Source organism: Podarcis erhardii (genome assembly GCF_964252035.2).
Source record: "Podarcis erhardii genome assembly, chromosome: 14".
Classification (NCBI taxonomy): Eukaryota; Metazoa; Chordata; class Lepidosauria; order Squamata; family Lacertidae; genus Podarcis; species Podarcis erhardii.
The window spans coordinates 51,632,618-51,653,421 of NC_138503.1; the positions used below are offsets into that span (position 1 = coordinate 51,632,618).

Here is a 20,804-nt window from a genome sequence, read left to right on the forward strand (position 1 = left end):
TGTGGTGCTTTTCCGTGGGAACGGAGCGGAGGAGCTCGCCGGAGCTCACAGTGGCCAGGTCAGGTTGCCTAGAGATGTTGTGGGGTGGGGGGTGTCGGGGGGGGGAAGTGGGGCAAAAATCCAGATTGCCTCTTCTTGGTGGGGTGTCTGAGTGACACCTCTCTCCTCCAGTGCTTGAGGGGTAGGCAAACTGAATTTCCCAAAGCCCACCTTGCATCACAGCAGAGAGGGAGGGGAATTGGTGATATGTTCCAACCTCTCTGTGCAGATTTGCATTCTCAGGTTCAAACGCTGAGTGACCTTCAGAATCCTGAAAGTTTTGCATAATACAGTGGCCTCTGGGGAAGACTGTAAACTCGCCTTGCCCACCCTCCAGATTATTTTTGAGGCTACAGCTCCCATTAGCCCCAGGCAGCATGACCAAAATATCCAAAATATCTGAAGGGCACCAGGATGAGGAAAGTGCTGTAAGCCAAAGCTTTGTTCAAAGGAACTCCTTTGATGGATGGCGCTGGGCTGTGAAGGGTCAGCAAATCTTGGCCTTGCTACAGTGCAGACTTAGACTAGTTTAGGGGTGATTGGCACTGTAGTTTTGTGCAGGGGGGGGGGGGAGGACCAGAGCTAAGGACCTCTAATAGAACGATCAGCTGGCTGCCTTGTCAAAATGCCCGGCATTCTCTGGGATAAACTCTTACAGTTAAAAACTAGCCTGTAAGCTCCACTGATTTGTAGCGTCGATAGCAGCTGACTCTTTGCTCGGAGGTAGCCTAAGTTTGCAACAGTCTTTTCTCTCTGCACCCCCAATATGTGTTCTGTTTTTAAGTGGATCGGGGCTCCCACACTTCCAGATCAGTGCTGATGTGCTGCAACAGTAGCAGGTGATGGTCCTTTGTGGATATATCTAAAACTTGAGCATGTCACATTGTGAACTGGATCAGACAAGCGGCCAGGCTCACAGACTTTTCTTCCTCCTCTTTCCTGGAAGAGGTTCAGAAAAGGGAAAGCCAAATGAATCAGGTTGGGGAGCAAACTCCGCTGGGGGGAAACGTTACAACATCTTGGGCTTCCTGGTTGGGGGGAAATGAGGTGAATAAGGGAGCATGGTGGTAGAAGTACGTAGAATGAGGCGTGTCGTGGTGAAAGTGGATTGGGAGAAGCTTTTCTCTGCATTGGAGGACAACCTGAACACTGGGAGATTCAGCACAGGCCAAAGGAAGTTCTTCACAGAATGCTATTTTGTTGTTGTTTAGTCGTTTAATTGTGTCCGACTCTTCGTGACCCCCTGGACCAGAGCATGCCAGGCACTCCTGTCTTCCACTGCCTCCCGCACTTTGGTCAAACTCATGCTGGTAGCTTCGAGAACACTGTCCCACCATCTCGTCCTCTGTCGTCCCCTTCTCCTTGTGCCCTCCATCTTTCCCAACATCAGGGTCTTTTCCAGAGAGTCTTCTCTTCTCATGAGGTGGCTATGGAATCTGCCAACACCACATGTAGGGATGGTCGCCCACATGGATGGCTTTGGAAAAGAGTATTAGAGCAATTCATGAAGGATAATCAGTGGCCATTGGCCATGATTGCATCCTGCCTCGTCTGTCTCAGGCTGAATGCCAGTTGCGGGAAATCTCAGGTGGGGAGACATTGTGCTCAGGTCTCACTTGTGGGCTTCCAAGAGGCACCTGGTTGGCCCCCTTCGGCTGGATCCAGCAGCCAAGCTCTTCCTACAACCTTTTAACAGTTGATCTCTTGCTAATCATGATGTACCCTCTTTCTCGGGGGGGGGGGGATCGAGTTGACTGTAGCCGTGGGGCCTCTCTTCCTTTTCCTTGCCTTCTCTCTTCCACATTCGCACAGCTTCTCTGTGGCATGGAGCCTTTTACAGGCTTCAAGCAGAGTGGGGAATTCCTTGGAAATTGCCACAATTGCATCTTGCCATTGACATGAGGGTGGAATCCCTTTTCATGTTCTGTAATGATGAGGGGTGTCTCCCCTGGACTCAAGACACGCTTCAGTTCACGTACGTTGCCATTGTACACATGTTCTGCTTCAAAAGTCCACTCTGCCATCATAAGAGCATGAGGAGAAGATCCATCCGGTTCTCACAGTGGCCAACCAGATGCCGGTGGGACACCAGCAAAGCCAGACCTGAGCACAAGAGCAACTCGTCTCCCGTGACTTCCAGCAACTGGAATTCAGAAGCATCACAGCTTCTCACCATGGAGGCAGAGCACAGCAGCCCAAGACATTTGGGTATCTGAGGCGAACCACAGAATGGCAGCCCCTTTCCATCCAGGGATGGTGGGGTGAGTGAAGATCTACTTCAGAACATGGAAGGAATGGCTGGCAAAAGGCCCCCTGTGAGAGGCAGGGAAGGAAAGATCTCCCAGGGTGAAGGAAGAAAGGGAAGCTCTCTTTCTGCGTGAGACGAGGGTCTCGGACACTGAAGTCCAGCTCTGAGGGCCTTCTGGCGGGTCCCTTGCTGCGAGAAGCCAAGTTACAGGGAACCAGGCAGAGGGCCTTCTCAGTAGTGGCACCCGCCCTGTGGAACGCCCTCCCACCAGATGTCAAAGAGAAAAACAACTACCAGACTTTTAGAAGACATCTGAAGGCAGCCCTGTTCAGGGAAGCTTTTAATGTTTAATAGGTTTATTGTATTTTAGTGTTCTGTTGGAACTCGCCCAGAGTGGCTGGGTATAAATAATAAAATGTTGTTGTTGTTGTTGTTGTTTTGTTATTATTATTTATTATTATTATTAAGATTTACCATTGGGAGAGGGCAGAGCCTAGTCTAGTAGCAATTGATAGCCTTCTCCCTCTTGAGTTTGCTCAATCCTCTTCTAAAGTCATCCAGTTTGGTGACCCGTCGTTGCTTCCTGTGGGAGTGAGTTCCACAGTTCAACTAGGCATGAAGAAAGAATCTCTCATCCTGCATCTTCAAACTTTCAGCTTCAATGGAGGCCCACAACTTAGAGTTCGAGAAGCTTTTCTCTGCCCACTTCCTCCATTCCTTGTGTACATCTATAAACTCCCACCCATGTTGCTTCTCGCTTGCCGTTTCTTTAAACGAAAGAGTTCCAAGCGCTGCAACCTTTCTTCACAGGGAAATCTCTCCATGAAGATTGTGTTGATGAAACAGCTTTCCCCCTGGCCTGTCCCAGCTGCTGACTTACACTGTTCTTCAGCTACACTGGCACACTGCCCTACCATGGTGTGTTGGGTGGCATCCTGGCCTGGCCCTTTCCGCATTGCCTCCTCTTTAGCGAAGCCAACCAGTCGGCCAGGGGGGGAAATCATGTCAGCTTCACTGAAGTTCCTACACTGTCTTGTTTTCAAACTATTGCCGTGTGTTCCAGTTCTGATGTGCCTACCTGCCCTTTCCTTGTGTTTGTGTGTAAAGGGAAATGACTGGTGCGTGGATCATAGGGAGCTACGTATTCGAGACCAAAAAGAAAGGAGAGCTTAACATGTGGAAAAAAGCCATTTGCAAACGTTTGAGGGGGAAAGCTGCATGTTTGTTTTCCAAGTATGCACACTGGAAGCAGAAGGTGGGGAAGTCTGTCTTAAGGGGTTTATCTAAAGCACGAGGTCTTTCTGGCCTCCCCCATCAACCTGCCATTTATTAAACATCTCCCTAAAGCTTATCCTTCCTCTTTTGGCTGCATTCAGGCTGTTTGCAAAAGTGGTTGTGAGATGTTAAGATCTAAAACCGAACATCCTTCCTTCCTGTAGTTTGAGTGCAAAGAGTAGGCAGAATGTTCAGGTCTTAGCTGTGCTTTAGAACCCACAAACGAGCCGAGTGCAGTTGACTTACCCTATTCATGCAGAATGAGCAAAATGTGTAATTTGGCAAATGAGTCCTCTCTCCATTTGACCTGGCATTCCTAAGAACCAGTTAATTCACCAAATCATGAGAAGGGCTTCCTAAACCAGCCTTTTGGGGATGCTGGTTCACATGGTCGTTTTTTAATTGCACACACATAGGAAGGTCAGGAGAATGACCTCTTGGTGCCCTGTTGGTTGAGACCATCCCTGAGCAGGCCTGGACAAGTGAGCTTTGTGACCGTGGTCAAAAAGGGGGGGGGGAGTAACGCAATGAACTTTGTTTCAGGCTTGTGAGTGGTGACTAGCCTGATCGCCTGCATGATGAGTAAGAATCTCCTCTGGGTGACTAGGCAGTGTCTTTACAAGAGGGTCCTACTTTGGCCAAATCCCAATAGCTATTTCCTGCAGATGCTCAGTGCATTTGTATTTACAGTGGTACCTCGGGTTACATATGCTTCAGGTTACATACGCTTCAGGTTACAGACTCCGCTAACCCAGAAATAGTACTTCGGGTTAAGAACTTTGCTTCAGGATGAGAACAGAAATTGTGCTCTGGCGGCATGGCAGCAGCAGGAGGCCCCATTAGCTAAAGTGGTGCTTCAGGTTAAGAACGGACCTCCGGAACGAATTAAGTACTTAACCCGAGGTACCACTGTATTTGATGAAATTTATATACCGCTTGATTGTTATAAAACCACGATGGTTTACAAGAAATAGGAAACTTTTAGATAAAAACCAGTTAAAACCAATTTAAAACACTTAAAGCAATTTTCAGTTAACAGAAGAAAAGACTGTTGTGCAGTCTTTTTTTATATTTTTATGACCCGGAGATGGTGGAGGACTTTGCAGTAAGCTTGTAACTTACGTTTAGCTTTATCCACTAGGCAATAAATGGGGGGGGGGGCAGCCAGGAAAAAGGCTTTGGCAAACCCACCCACCATTGCACCCAATCTGTTTTGAATATATATAATTTGGGCTTTAGGCGCGACCCCCAGAACGTAACCCCCACATCAGTTGAGGGCATACTGTACTTCCCCACAGTGTCTTGCAACAACTGTCCATATATATAGCCAGAGGGCAACTGTTTAGTTCCAGTAAATCAGCTCTGTGTATGGTTCCCCTTTTACCGCCACCCCGCCAGGGTTTGCTGCCACGTAAACTGCGTACGGAAATACCCTCCCAGACACCAAAGCTGCTAATAACTTGAGGGCTTGGTGATGTTTCTAGCAACTCTCAGCAGGCACCGCCAGTGGTTGACCTCCGCAGTTAGAATAACTTTCAGATGAGAACCCATAAAGAATTACTTGACGTATGGAGTGTAGGCGGTTGCATTTGACACAATGCATGCACAGGGACTAGCGGTTAACACACTGTGCAATTGGATCCTGCCCCTTGTTTTGTGCACAAAGCAACTTTCTGACCCTGCACCTATCAGTTTCCTGCTCTGCCTCTAAACGAAGATCTTGCACTTCTAGTAATGGGATAGCCGGATCGGTTACCTATTGCAACCTTTTCAAGAGTGAGCAGCCCTTCAATGAGTGAAGCTTTGTTAAAGAGCAGTCTCTGCTTACGGCAAACACACACTCAGAGATGCTCGTAGGTAAGGAAGCAATAAAGTTGTCCATTGTAGGAAATACATAACTTGGGGAAAAGAGTTTGCGGTTCTAGTCTCACCAACTGGTCTAGAGAAGAAGACAGCCATGCTTGCTCCTTTACTCTCTGAAGACTGAGAAATGTGAGGAGGAGGAAGTTGTGAGCAGGATGCAACCCGAGAATATCGGTCTCATATGAGAGAGGGCGGGAGAGGGTTCGTTTCAAGAGGTTAAAGATATCTGTCCCTCACCCCATCGGTTTAAACCATGGGTAGACAAACTAACGCCCGGGGGCTGGATCCGGCCCAATTGCCTTCTAAATCTGGCCCGCAAATGGTCCAGGAATCAGTGTGTTTTTACATGAGTAGAATGTGTCCTTTTATTTAAAATGCATCTCTCGGTTACTTGTGGGGCATAGGAATTCATTCATATATTTTTTTGAAAATATAGTCCGGCCCCCCACAAGGTGTGGGGGACAGTGGACCAGCTCCCTGCTGAAAAGGTTTGCTGACCCCTGGTTTAAACCCATGAGAAAAATCATATGCTCTAAGGTGAGTTGTGCCCAAACTTCCAACAGCTGGACTACTTAACTCCCATTTCTGCAACACACACCAGCCATCATTTCCAACTTTACCATTGTGAGCCTTGTGATGTTTTGGCCTACACCAGTGTTCCCACCTGGGTCCCCAGCTGTTTTTGGACTACAACTCCCATCATCACTACCTAGCAAAACCAGTGGCCAGGGATGATGGGAATTGTAGTCCAAAAGCAGCTGGAAAACCAAGTTTGGGGGACAGTGTTCTTCAGTGTGTCCATCGATGCCGGCTGGGGCCGATGGCAATCATAGTCCAGAACATCTGGAGGGTGCCAGGATGGCGAAAAGCTGGCAATGAGGACTCGCATTTTCTCCCCTTCCTAGCTTCTCTTCTGCAGCTCTTCTGATGATCTAGCCCCAAGGGGAGAGTCCAGTCCAGTGGTTTGGGGCTGCTGTTGTTTTTTTAGAAGTGGTTTCTTAAGAATTGTGGCCGATTCAGTGTGGAAATACTCGGAAGCCAGAGGAGAGGGGAGAGGACTGCAATGCCAGGGAGCAGTTGGGGGGAGGGAAGGAGATGAATACAGATGCAAGCTAATCCAAACTTAGCAAATTCCTGCTGAGTCGAGGGATTTGCCTTAACAGGATCACACAAGAAATCGTCTTAGTTATAAACTCTTCCTATATGCGGTTACGGCAGCTAGAATTGTGATAGCTCAGAGATGGAAACAGGAAGAAATTCCAACGGTGGCAGAATGGAGAACAAAACTAACAGAATATGCCGAGTTAGATAAATTAACAGGGAAAATAAGATATTTAAAAGATCAGACGTTTATTGAAGATTGGGGAAAATTTGTAAGTTACCTGGAAAATAAATGTTCAGTAAATACAACGTTAGTGGGGTTCAAAGAGGCTGTGTGAAGGGTCAACAAGTATTGTTTAAGCTGAAATAATATTTAAAGGAGGTACGAATGGCAATATAAAAGAGGAAATGTGACAATAAGATTTAAATGCGAATGAATGTCAATACCGCTGAAGGAAGTTCAAACTGTATAAGAAAGGATAAACTTCGAATACATTGTATATATAATTGAATTTAATAAAGTTTTCTTCAAAATGCAAAAAAAAAAAAAAAGAAAAAAAAGAAATCGTCTTAGTGTGCAGAGCCGAAGAAGAGAGACCTCAGCGCCGAGGAAAGCGGGTGGTCTGGGTTTTCTGCCACTTGCAGGCAGCGCCAGCTACAGATCTGGGGCTGCCCGGGTCCAGTGGTGTGGAAACAAAGCTGGCACGGCCCTGGGATAGCCAGCCCTCCTGGCATAAGACTTGGTCGCTGGAATGGAATATTGTTTGATCTTTAAGCAGCATTTTTTTTTGGACTAGCTTCTCCCTGGCTGCCATGTATATCTGCTTCATCTTATTCGAGCTGCCAAGAGTCAGGCCTGCAGGGGGTCCCTGCTGCCACCCCCAAAGCACATTTGCGCTCCTTAGTCCTAAAATGACCACTTTAACTGTAGCTCAGGAGAAAAAAACCACCTGCTTTGCATGGTTCAATCTCTAGCATCTAGGGCTGCGGAAGACTCCCCACCTGAAATCCTGGGGAGCTGCTGCCGGTCAGTGTGGGCAATGCCAGCTGTCTGATCCAGCATAAGGCAGCCTTATGGGTTCCTATAAAGAAGGGCCCATAGCTTAGGGGTAGAGCATCTGATTTGCATGCAGGAAATCCCTGGCATCTCCTATGGGGTTGGGAATGTCCCCTGCCCGAAACCCTGGCTGCCAGTCAGTGTGGTCCCAACTGAAATTGGTGCAAGAGCAGCCTTTAGAAGCCATGAGAGCTTGAGATTTTGCTTTTGTGTGCATTGCAGTTATTCAGTCCCACGTCCTATGCTCATCCAGACATGTGATGGAATACAAGTGTGTACACACACACACACACACACACACACGTGTGTGTGCGCACACCCGCCCATCATGACTGACCTGTTCCATGTTCTCTTTTGCAGAACGGTTAAATAATTGCCTTGCCCTCCCCTGACTTTCCTCTCTCCGCAAGCCGTGCATTTGCCTTCGGGACAGCGCATTCCTAAGCAGCTGCGGCTCCCAAATTTTCATAGCGCCTTGGCTGGAGTCCCTGCCCTGGGGGTTAATAGCTAGCTAGGGTGCGTGCCATGCGCTCCGCACATGCCCCACAAAGCCCGGTGCGCTTCTGTGTACAGAAGAAACAGTGCTGTGTTTACTGTTTACACTCCAAACACAGGTGTGGGCCCTGCCCGACCGGATTCAGTGACCTGGTGCTCCCAACCAGTTCTGGCCACTTTGCTGGGGCAGAGTGGGAAGGACTTTTCAGTGGGAGCCCAGGTCCTGTCTCCCTACAGTCCTAGGTCTGGGGGTGGGGGGTGGGGGCTGCTGAGTCCCAGCGATTCCAGCTATATTTAGTGGGAGTGGGAGATTCCCAGAGCTGCGCCCCCACCCTCATTCCAGGATAATGAAGACTTTGCATCGATTGCACCTCCCTTTTGCACAGCTCCAAGCCTGGCCTGCTTAAAAGGGGGGGGGGGAGAGAGAGAGATAGGAGATCTGGGCAGGCCAAGGGAAGGGCTCCTTTGCACAGTGCAGAGTTAACCCTATGGAATCCTTTTCCCACCTGTGGTGGAACTGCCCACCAGTATTCAAATTCTGGACTATAGTTTGTCAGGAAATGAGCAAAATGATCAAGCATCCCAGTCCAACTTCATAGAACTGTAGCGTTGGGAGGCACCCCCTGCAATGCAGAAATCTCAACTGGAGCCCCCATGGCAAATGGATTTGTTTAGTAAGTCTATGAGGGATGATCAGCTGAAAGCTTTGAGCCCTCAGGAACTGTTGACATGGATGCTGGCAGCTGCCAGAACCTCAGTTGCCCCCAAATGGAAAACCTTCCTGGATTTGCGACTTTTGCTTTGTTGTGTAAATATGTGGAGTTTAAATGACATGTTGCCCAAAGCTCGGAGGACCTGGAAAAAAAATAATTCTGGGATTTAATTTTACATGCAGCAAATAGACACATAGGACTCCCTCCCCACGACAAAATGTAAAATGTTGGCTTACCCAATGGTCTCAAGTCCTTTGCCAACCGAATATTAAGACTCTCACAGGTATATTGCACTGCTTTTTTGTAGCTGTAGTATTCCTATTGTATTAATTGGTTGGATTTACTTCAATAAAATATTTCGTTTAGACACATCCGTGGGAAAGAGAAGGCTACCTGTGACTACTAGTCACATTCCCACTGGTCAATCTGCAGCTCAAAGTTGCCAACACTGGCTGGCAGCAGCACTCCAGGGTTTCAGGAAGTCCCTGCCTTGATATTGAACCCAGGATGTCTTGCGTGAGCAGAGCAGGTGCTGGACTGCTGAAATGAAGTTTGTTCAGCACGGTTGGCTTGCCACATCCTCCTCTTCCAGGCTGGCTTCCTGGCCCAGTTCTCCCATTGCCTTCATGCTTTGCCAGCACCCTATCCATGGGGGGGCGGGGGGCGGGGGGCAGAAGGGTTTGATCTGTGCATAGTGTCAGCGCTGCTAATCGGCTGCCCTAGGCGATGTGGATTTTCCATTCAGGGCTCCATAATAGCTCTTGAAACCAAAGTCCTGGAGAGGCATCTGTGCAGTGCAGGGTGTGTGTGGGAGAGATGTGTGGGCATCTAATTGCACAAGGCCCTTCATTGTCCTGCACTGGGGGTGGGGGGTTATTAAACATAATAGCACTTAAAATTAGAGGGTCTTCCAGCTTCTCAAGAGCAGAGGAGCAGAAAGAGAGGGAGGCAAGGATCAGGGGCACCTGTGTCTCTTTAGCAATGCCTTGCAGCCCCATGGCTCAGGATCAAATCCTGAGAGGGGTTGCAAAAAAGGGTTTTGCTTTTTGCAAAGAGAAAACGGGCTGCTCCAAAACGGATGTCTGCGTCAGCCTGTTTTGTACACAAGGGCTGGGTTCGAGTTCTGTCTTTTCAGTAAACAATGCCCCAGGCAGAATACTTTGTTCCTCCAGCTGCTGATGTCTTCCTCCCGCCCCGCCCCCCCTTTCTTGGCACCAGGGACTTTTCCAGCTGTCAGGGAGAGAGACTGCAAAAGCGACTAGAACTCCGACTGGTCTGCCCATCCAGTGGGAATTTCAAAAGTGCAGGCATTCTTGTAGAAATATCTGCTTGGAGCCATTTGGGGCTTAAATCTGCAGCCTGTCCCCACTCATGATTAGTGCTAAAGGTGTTAGCAGAGGTGGGGATAATCTTCGGAAAGAATAATTCTGGGAGAAGTCCAGACTTTTCTTCTATGCAGGACTGCACAAATCAGAATACATATCCCCCTTCATCTTTTTTGTTATTAGGACCTAATTTCACTGGTGGAAAAGCTGCTTTCAGGCATGTGTGGGTGATTGTGGGGTTCACAACTGAGGGAGTTAGTGTGGGGGTGCCTTGATCTGAGGTCGCGGGAGGTCAAAGACCCAGTACAATTTCTGCAGCAGGGTCTAGGGCTGGTATTTTCCCAACCATGAGGTCTAGAAAGTTTTGTCCTTTCAAAACCAAAGCAGATTCTCCGAGAGCCAAGTCCTTTGCCAGCCCCTGTTCCAATTTGTTTCAAGCATCACATCCGGTTCTTCTCGGACCTCGAGCACAGACACCACAGATCTACAAAGTACAGTGGTACCTCTGGTTAGGGATTTAATTCATTTCGGGGTGCTGTGCGCACCCTGAAAAATCTGTAACTAGAGGTGCCGCTTCTGTGCACGCACATGGCGCGATAGGGCGCTTCTGCGCATGTGTATACACTTCCAGGCTTGCCGCAGCCGTGACCCGAAGATTCTGCAACCTGGAGGTTACGCAACACGAGGTACCGCTGCCCCCGGGGCACAGACAGATCTAGCTGGGAGCACGTCCTCCTCCTCCGAAGATCAAAATGGGGTGCGTGAGAGAGACTGTGCGTCATGCAGTTCTGCAGAAAGGCTGGTCATGGGATTAATTTCATCACACTAACTTGCTTCAGTTCCTTAAACTGAGATTGCTGTCTCTGCAGAAGTGGGTGACGAGGGAGAAGATTTCTGTAATCGCAAGCTGGTCACATGGCTTGATAAATCTTGCGTGCGTGTTCCACCTTCCTGTAGATACTTTCGATGGCTGCTGTGAAATGTGACCGCAGATGGCAAGAAGAGGAAAAATCCCACCCCCCTTGTACCCTTCTGCTGCCGCCTCCCTGGGGCCTCCCTGCTCCCTGCCCTTTGCCAGTCCTCTTGCGGGACTTTTTCTCTACTTGCAGCTTCTTGGCCTTTGCCTCTGCCAGGAAGGGGAAATGAATCACAAACCAAAAGAGAAATGGGACCAGTACAAGGGCAGGAGGAGAGGGAGGGAAACAGGCTCTCATTGCTCAGCTGGGCCTAAGCCATTCTCCTGCTTACCTAGTGGCAGAGCTGGTGGAGCTGTGGTCCTGCAGCTGCTGTCTGCCAGACACAACTGAGGGAGCCCCAAGTATCCCTGGAGGAGCTTCTCCACCCCCATCGTCCAGCCCGGACACTGAGGTCCAGAGCGGAGGGCCTTCTGGTGGTTCCCTCCCTGCGAGAATTGAGGTTACAGGGAACCAGGCAAAGGGCCTTCTTGGTTGTGGCTCCCGCCCTGTGGAATGCCCTCCCGTCAGATGTCAAGGAAATAAACAACTATCTGACTTTTAGAAGACATCTGACGGCAGCCCTGTTTAGGGAAGTTTTTAATGTTTGATGTTTTTTCGTGTTTTTAATACTTTGTTGGGAGCCGCCCAGAGTGGCTGGGGAAACCCAGCCAGATGGGTGGGGTATAAATAATAAATTATTATTTATAAGTAAAGGACTGGTTGAGCAACCAACCAACCTTGTCCTGGGGTTAACAAAGGACACTGCTGAACGGCAGTTGATTGAGGGCAGCTGGGTGCATCATCTATAAGTTGTCGCCCCCCACCAAAATATACCATCCTCTTCTCTCTGCCCACTTTCAGTATGGATCTACTATTGTGTGTGTGTGTGTGTTTGTTGGGGTGGGGGTGTTAATTTACTGGTTTTTCTGCAGACATGACAAATCTGGATTAAATGGGGAAATAAAGGCACTTTGATGCCGGTGACACTTGCAAGAAAATGTGCATGCATGTGCAGCCCCCAGGTCCAGGATAAACTGGCAAGGAGTGTGGATGCTTCTGGTCCTGTTCATGCAGATCCATGCACCCTATGCAGGCACATCAATGCACTATGAAGACTACAGCCTGCCGTTTCAGCAGGCCAGCCTTCATACAACTGTGGCGTATGATATAGCACACCATATAGGAGAAGGGGCAAAGTGTTGTCTTTGCCTCCTTCTGGCCCTGCTCTGCACTCTCTCCCAATTCTTTTGCCTGGCCGGAATGTGTCCTTGAACTAATGCCCCTGGTTTGCCTGGATGGAGAGAGAGTGAGAGTGAGAAAGAGTGTAGAAACCTTTGTGATTTTTGCAGGGCTGCTGCATGAAAGTTAAGAGATGCATCCATTGCTCTGCTTCAGATCTTGCCCACAGCTGGCACACAGCCCCCCAAAGAGTTGCCCCACAAGCAAACACAGCCCTTGGGCTGAAGGAAGCTTCCCCCTTCCTGGTCCGCTCCCTCCTGTTGCAGAGAAGATCCAGGCAGAGAGGAACTTTTTGCACGGACAGCAGCGGAGGTGGAGTTCTTTGTCCTGGGAACGTGGGTGCTCAAAGCGTGCAAGAGAGGCCCATTGCTTTACCCGGCCAGGGATTGACCACTGTGTTTTCTTTTATATATTTTAGAAAATGCTTGGTGGTGGAAAATGCTCCAAGCAGAGTTTGGAGCAAAGGAACAAGAAGCTGGAAGGTTTCTGCTGCTTTAAGAGAGCGCAGGGTCTGTGGAGCCTGACATCTCCCTTCAGGCCTGCTGCCCCAGTGGAGTCCTGCTGGCTCTGAAGCAGCATTGTCCTGGGCTTTATTCTGGTGGGTGTCTGCTATTGTTCCTCGGGGCTCTTTTCTTTTTTTGCATCCTGTGTTTCTTTAAATTGCAGCCTTCAGAAACAATGAAGTTTCCTGCGTGTCCCCAGGCCAGGGTCCTCAGACAATGCCGCCCACTGAGTAAGCACCAGAGAGGAAAGAGAAACCCTTTTTCTTAAGCTTTAAAAGCTCTCGCTTGGGATGGGGAGGGGAGAACAACAGCCGAGAGCTGCACCAGGATCCTTGCTGGGAGGGCCCTGGCCTCCAGTTTAAAGGGTGCTTCCCAGTTGGGAAGCTGAAAAAGCTGCCTGAAACCTCCCTCATGGGTCAGATCCAGAGCAGCAACAGTTGCATTTGACTTCAATGGGACTTAAGTTATAACTAACCTTCCCCCATGACAAACTGGAACGTGTCCAGAGGAGGGCAACCAAAATGGTCAAAGGCCTGGAAGCGATGCCTTATGAGAAACTGCTAAGGGAGCTGGGCATGTTTAGCCTGGAGAAGAGGAGGTTTTAAGGGGTGATATGATAGCCATGTTCAAATATATAAAAGGATGTCACATAGAGGAGGGAGAAAGGTTGTTTTCTGCTGCTCCAGAGAAGCGGACACGGAGCAATGGTTCCAAACTACAAGAAAAAAGATTCCACCTAAACATTAGGAAGAACTTCCTGACAGTAAGAGCTGTTCGACAGTGGAATTTGCTGCCAAGGAGTGTGGTGGAGTCTCCTTCTTTGGAGGTCTTTAAGCAGAGGCTTGACAACCATATGTCAGGAGTGCTCTGATGGTGTTTCCTGCTTGGCAGGGGGTTGGACTCGATGGCCCTTGTGGTCTCTTCCAACTCTAGGATTCTATGATTAATTTCAGTGGCCTTCGCTTAGATTCATTGATAGGAGCTGGATAGAAATATGCTTTAAAGAAACTTAAATTTAACTTTTTATTTGGAGGGGGAGGCTGTAGCTCAGTGGTAGAGCATTTGCTCTGCAAGCAGGAGGTCCCAGGTTCGATTCCTGGGGACTGTCCCCTGCCTGACATCTGTTGTAAACAAAAATCTGCCCCTTTTCCCTTATGGGGTATCCAAGAGCCCATATAGAGTCCTTAAGTGGGTTCCCTATTTGACCTGCAGAGAAAACATTTAGTCAGGTTGGGAATCAAAAATGGTTTCAGGTCGGTCTTCCTGTGCTGATCTATGTATGTGCTTGGTTGGTACATTTATTATATATCTAAGACTTTAAGACTGCTGGCAATACAGTGGTGCCTCGGGTTACATACGCTTCAGGTTACACACTCCGCTAACCTAGAAATAGTGCTTCAGGATAAGAACTTTGCTTCAGGATAAGTACAGAAATCGGGCTGTGGCAGCAGCAGGAGGCACCATTAGCTAAAGTGGTGCTTCAGGTTAAGAACAGTTTCAGGTTAAGTACAGACCTCCGGAACAAATTAAGTACTTAACCCGAGGTAGCACTGTACTGAGCTGGATAGACCAAGAACCCAGGCAGTATCCTGTGTCCTTTTAAGTGCATGCTTAAAAATGCATGTGCATCATCCAGGTATATTTGTTTGAGTGCTGGGCTGGATTTGTTGCTTTCATAAAGTCTAACTGGCTCTCGTGAGCATGCCTCTTGCATTTCAGTCCAGTTGCACAATGTTGTCATCTCCCCATCTTCGGGACAACAAAGGAGGCCAGGTTAAGTTTTACCTGCGGCCTTCAGGATTGCCTGCATTCTGCCTGCCTGTGTGTAATGGCTGAGCTGCAAGAAACACAAGTAAATGACGTGTAAAAGAGTGGGTGACATTGAGAGAGACAGAGAGAAAGAGCAATTGTTCAGATTTTAATTGAATTTCCTGGCTGGGTTCCTACTGAGCGGCAGGAAGGGGCTGGATGGAGAGGGTGGGAGGCAGGGAGCCTGCAGAGACAAGATTCTTCTCAGAGGTGACACTGAGGGTTGTGGTCAGGCTGTACCCTTCCTGTCCGGGCAGCGGGGGAGCCAAGCAGGGAGGCTGCTGCAGCTCTCCAGCGCTGGCTTCCAAAGCCTTGCAGGGTCTCTTCCTGTTGCGAGAACTCGACAGAGGGTCCTCTTGCCCCACTGGACTCTCCCAGGGTGCAAGTTCGGTGCTGCTGGTGGCATGTTCAGGATGAACTGTTCCAAAGCAGTCCAGTAAAAAAAATAAAATTGGCAAAATAGTAATCTCCTCCTGGTCTTTTTATAGCAGCAGGAGGATTAGCTAAGGGGCTATTTTGGGAGCAGGCTAACGAAGACACAGTCGCTGGAGACGGCACATGCCTGATCTAACCATGTAAACATTTCCCTGTTTTTTCAATGAAGTTCCCAGTCAAGGCTCGCAAGCTGATGCCGATCTCTGATCTCTTTCTCCCTGCTGCTGTTTCCGCTTTCCCCATCCATGTTCCACATTTGGGGGGGGGTGTGATTTTTTTTTTTTAAACCCATGTTGAAAGAATGTGCAGGACGGGCGGTGGTGGTGCCTCTGCCGCCTAGTCCTGCTTTGCCACTAACCGACACATTCAGTAGACATCAGGTGCCACATCCCACATACTTCTGTGGGTTGTTGTTTTTTTTTGGGGGGGGGGGAGAAGAGCCAAGCCAGGCTTCAAAGGGTCTTCTCCCCCTCCACCTGGTACCAATGGGGAAAGCAGAGTCTGCATTGCCCCCCCCCCAGCAAAATCGGCACCTGAGATATTACTAGGTCCTGTAGCCAATAAGGACTAGAACCTTAGGTTTTTTTTAATAAAGGGGGGAAGGAAAGGAAGAATCATTAGAATTGAGACAGGAGGGCAAATTCTGTACCCACAATTACCAAATTCCACTCCTGGGGGACACACAAGAATTGATACATGCCACTCCTGAAGATAAGCTACTGGTTTCCAAGTAGGATGAAAAAAGCACCATCCTATCTTCCTAATGGGACGCGGGTGGCGTTGTGGGTTAAACCACAGAGCCTTGGACCTGCCGATCAGAAGGTCCGTGGTTCGAATCCCTGCAATGGAGTGAGCTCCCGTTGCTCAGTCCCTGCTCCTGCCAACCTAGCAGTTCAAAAGCACGTCAAAATGCAAGTAGATAAATAGGTACCACTCTGGCAGGAAGGTAAACGGCGTTTCCGTGCGTTGCTCTGGTTTGCCAGAAGGGGCTTCTTCATGCTTGCCACATGACCTGGAAGCTGTACGCCGGCTCCCTCGGCCAATAAAGCGAGATGAGCGCCGCAACCCCAGAGTCGGCCACAACTGGACCTAATGGTCGGGGGTCCCTTTACCTTTACTATCTTCCTTATATGTGGATCTGTTCCTTGGAAGTCACTTTTACCTTCACCAACAAGTCCTGCCATACCCCAAATCCGCCTGAGTGTGTACTCATAAGGACTAGAATGTTGCTTTTAAAAGAAAATAGAACTGAGAGTTGCAAGGGTCAGGCTGCTGAATTCTGTCTGGCTCTGGCCCATCTGCACCCCCCTCCTTTGTCTCCATGTCTGGGGTGGGGGTGGGGAGTGTCTGCTCTCTTCCTCCTCTCCCCACCCTCCTGATGAAACCAAGTTGCTTGAATGCTGCCTCTCCTCCCCCCTCCCTCAGCCCAACCCTGTTAACCAGCCCAGCTGTATGCTAATAGAGAGCAAACACCATTTCAGCCTCCAGCTTGCATTAAGTTGGCTGCAAGAATCTATTGTTAACCAACCCCTTGCTTCCCTACCCCCTGCCAGCTACATTCTTCAATGGGGGGGGGGGGGAGAGAGACCACAAAGCAAGCTGGAGTGAATGATGTTTGGGCGCAGGCTGACAGCTCAGATTGTACTCCCCCTCCCCATCTCCTTTTGTGTGCCTCCCCCTTTTCGCTTTTAACTATTTTTTTTGTGGGGGGTGCATCTGGCTGCTGTTTCTTCCTTCCCTCCCTCCCTTTTCTGTCCTTTGTTTTGTGTTGCTCTGAATTATTTGAGATTCCCCCGCCCCTCCCACCAGGCAGCACACACAGACAGGCAACAGATGCCAGGAATTACCTGTGTCAATAAGGAAGTGCAGCCAGGCAGGTGGCAGGGCTCAGAAGGCGGGGGGGGGGGGGGCAGAGACGGCTCCCTTGGCTCAGGTTCACCTGGCAGTTGGAGCTGAATCAGTTGCAGGCGGGGGGGGGGTGCTGTTTTGTGGTTCTTGTTCTCCATCATGCTTAGGGGGCAGGTGGGGAGAAGCCTCGCAGTATGGAGAGGGGCATCTGGGCAGGACTTTGGGGGCAGGGGCCTGCGACCCCTCTTGGTAGAATGAGCAGCCTGCCAGCCTCATAGATGCAGCACATTTTGAGGGGTGAAGGAATGCACATTCCTATCCAGGTTGCATTGACAGAGCAGTTTATTCTGTAAATTCGCGCACCATGTCTGAGCTTTCGCACGGCGTGAAAGCCACTTCTGCAAAGCCATTGTGGGAGTTTTGGAGTGTGAAAAGTGTGAAAAGAGCAGGAAAGCACCACAGCAAAGTTCTGTAGGCTTGCAGAAGGCTTGGACCAGGGGTCAGCAACCTTTTTCAGCCATGGGCCGGTCCACCGTCCCTCAGACCTTGTGGGGGGCCGGACTATATTTTGGAAAAAAAATATGAACGAATTCCTACACCTCACATAGAGATGCGTTTTAAATAAAAGCACACATTCTACTCATGTAAAAAGACACTGATTCACGGACCATCCGTGGGCCGGATTGAGAAGGCGATTGGGCCGCATCTGGCCCCCGGGCCTTAGGTTGCCTACCCCTGGCTTGGACTCTGCTATTTCAACAGGTGCTCTTAGTATGTAGATGTATTAATTCAGAATGTTTCTGGGATAGCTCAGTAGACATGAGATTCTTCATCTCAAGGTTGTGGGGGGTGGACTAGATTGGCTCTTGTGGTCCCTTCCAACTCTACAATTCTGTGATTCTGCGGATACAAGTTTGCTCAGAGCTGCAGGAGGCAATAATGCTCTTGTGCTTGCGCAGGCATCTGGTTGGCCACTGTGAGAACAGGATGCTGGAATAGTCATTGGCCTGATTCAGAGGTGGTCCCTATGTCCTAATGTGCTCAGACTGAGGGGTGCAGGAGAAGGTGGTTGGAGGAGCAATGATGAACAGGTTGTGTGTGAGAGACACAAGACTGAAACATCTACTCAAGGGCACTTCATGAAAATTGTTGGAGGCTGGTGGTGGGTGGGATGTTTGCATTCTCCTCTGTTACATTTAAGATCACATACCCCCATTTACCCTCCTTACAGCGCAGTGATTTCTCTTTCTCCACCCCAAGCCACAGGCAGGAATGAGAAAATTCCAAAAAGTTGATTGCCATTGTCTTGAAACCTCAGGGCGACCAACGCCCTACACAAAAGGGGGAAGTGAGCTCAGGCAAATATTTCTCTTGCCTGAACTGCATTTTTATAGCCGGGTAGATGCTAAAAAATCTGGGTGCATTCATCACATCCAACTCCAGTGCTTGGTCTCTGTCTGGGCTGATGACTGGACAGAACAATCTTTTTATTTCTAGTTAATAAAATCCAACCTTCCTGCATGTTATGTACTGAGTCGAATAGGATCCAAACTGCAGCAGTCTGATTGGTCCTAGAACAATAGGATTCAGAATGCAGCAGTCTGATTGGTCCTAGAACAATGCAGCAGTATGATTGGTTGGCAGGAACCACCCAATCATGCTCCAGATTGAAGTGAATCCACAACCTGATTGGTTTACAGTACAATTCCGGAATTAGCCAATCATGTGCAGCCCATTGTGTAAATAATGTATATAAGGCAGATACTTTGAGGGGACTTTCATTCATTCCTCCTCACCACTATGAGCTGAATAAAGAGCATGAAATCACTTTGCGACTCCGAGTATATTTCACTGCAAAATTGCATGTTGGCGTTTAGGTTGCACCAATTTCCAGCAAGGTGAGACATGGTTGTTTGCACAGTGTTATCTAGAAAGGTTTGGGGACATTCAGCAGCAGCCCCGGGCCAGAATTCGCCAGCTACACAACCCGCAAACATGAACTGTCGGCCCACAAGGGGTGCCTGTTATGGGGAAGCAGGGTCGTTGTTCCCCAGCCCCTCCGCAAAAGGGTCCTCACAGCCCTACACGAGACACACCCAGGGGTAGTAAGAATGAAGGCCCTTGCCAGGAGTTATGTGTGGTGGCCGGGGATCGACGGAGAGATAGAGGCCTGGGTCAAACACTGCCAGGCCTGCCAAGAATCCCGCCCAGATCCCCCAAGGGCCCCAGTCCAGTCCTGGGAGTCTGCCCGAGCACCATGGTCACGCCTGCATGTGGACTTCGCTGGCCCCTTTCAGGGGAAAACATTCTTCATAGTGGTGGACTCCTACACCAAATGGCTGGAAGTCGCACTGGTACCATCCACTTCTACATCCGCAGCCATCCGGGTACTACGCAGGCTGTTTGCAACGCACGGGCTCCCTGACACTCTCGTCTCAGACAACGGGACTGCATTTACGTCAGGAGAATTCCAAACCTTCACAGCGCAGAACGCCATCCGCCACATCCGTTCGGCGCCATTCCACCCTGCCACCAATGGCCAAGCAGAACGCATGGTGCGGACCACCAAGGACACCCTTCGCCGCATGACGCAAGGGGATTGGGAGTACCGCCTTGCCACATTCCTTCTAGCACAGCACAGCACCCCCAGCTCAACGACTGGCCGGAGCCCCGCTGAACTACTAATGGGTCGGCGCCTTGCAATCAGATTGGACCGCCTTCACCCCGATAGAGCTCAGGATGAGGTAGGGGTGGGGGAAGGCAGGAACCCCCGGACCTTCGAGGCCCAGGACCCAGTGTACGCAAAGAATTTTGGGGCAGGCCCTGCATGGGTACCCGCCACAGTCACCAGGGTCACTGGCCCCGTGTCGTACGAGGTGCTAACGGATGGGGGGCAATGCTGGCGCCGCCACTGTGACCAGATACGGCGACGATTCCCGGGAGAAAACCAGGAGGAGGAGGACAGGTCAGAGGAGTCCCAGGGGAACAGTGGGGCAGTGAGGCCCATAGAGCAGCAGGGGCCAGCAGGAGAGGCAGAACCAGTAAATACAGAGAGGTCCCGGGAGGCCGAAAGGACACCGGAACCAGAACCACGACTGAGCGAGCCGCTTGCGCCAGACCAAACAGCCCCATCACAGCCAGCATCCTTGGAACACGAGCCAGAACCAGAACCCAGGACCAGGGAACACCCCAGGCCGCAACGCACACGTAGGCCGCCAGCGTACCTTGAGGACTATGAATGCGACCTCCCGGGCAGGACTGGAACTTAGAGGGGAGGGGTGTTATGTACTGAGTCGAATAGGATCCAAACTGCAGCAGTCTGATTGGTCCTAGAACAATAGGATTCAGAATGCAGCAGTCTGATTGGTCCTAGAACAATGCAGCAGTATGATTGGTTGGCAGGAACCACCCAATCATGCTCCAGATTGAAGTGAATCCACAACCTGATTGGTTTACAGTACAATTCCGGAATTAGCCAATCATGTGCAGCCCATTGTGTAAATAATGTATATAAGGCAGATACTTTGAGGGGACTTTCATTCATTCCTCCTCACCACTATGAGCTGAATAAAGAGCATGAAATCACTTTGCGACTCCGAGTATATTTCACTGCAAAATTGCATGTTGGCGTTTAGGTTGCACCAATTTCCAGCAAGGTGAGACATGGTTGTTTGCACAGTGTTATCTAGAAAGGTTTGGGGACATTCAAAAGTTATAGCGGTTCAGATAAAACTTTTATTATTATTATTATTATTATTATTATTATTATTATTATTAATTTAAAAAAACTCCCTTTCTCTTTTAGACATTTATCTTCACAGATGGTGAGGACGAAGAACTGAAGAAGAGGACAGGTGAGCTGGTTGAATGCATTTTGGCAGATGGGGAAGGGAGCTTC

At 49.5% G+C, this 20,804-nt stretch overlaps 1 protein-coding gene across 1 annotated transcript in view; it reads left to right on the forward strand.

Annotated features, from left to right (window-relative positions):
- Nucleotides 1–20,804, forward strand: part of LFNG (LFNG O-fucosylpeptide 3-beta-N-acetylglucosaminyltransferase) — a 35,633-nt gene that overhangs the window by 4,448 nt on the left and 10,381 nt on the right. Inside the window, exon 2 of the mRNA XM_081839968.1 lies at nucleotides 20,712–20,760. Within this exon, the coding sequence (XP_081696094.1) occupies nucleotides 20,712–20,760 (49 nt within the window). The remainder of the gene's footprint in view (nucleotides 1–20,711; nucleotides 20,761–20,804) is intronic.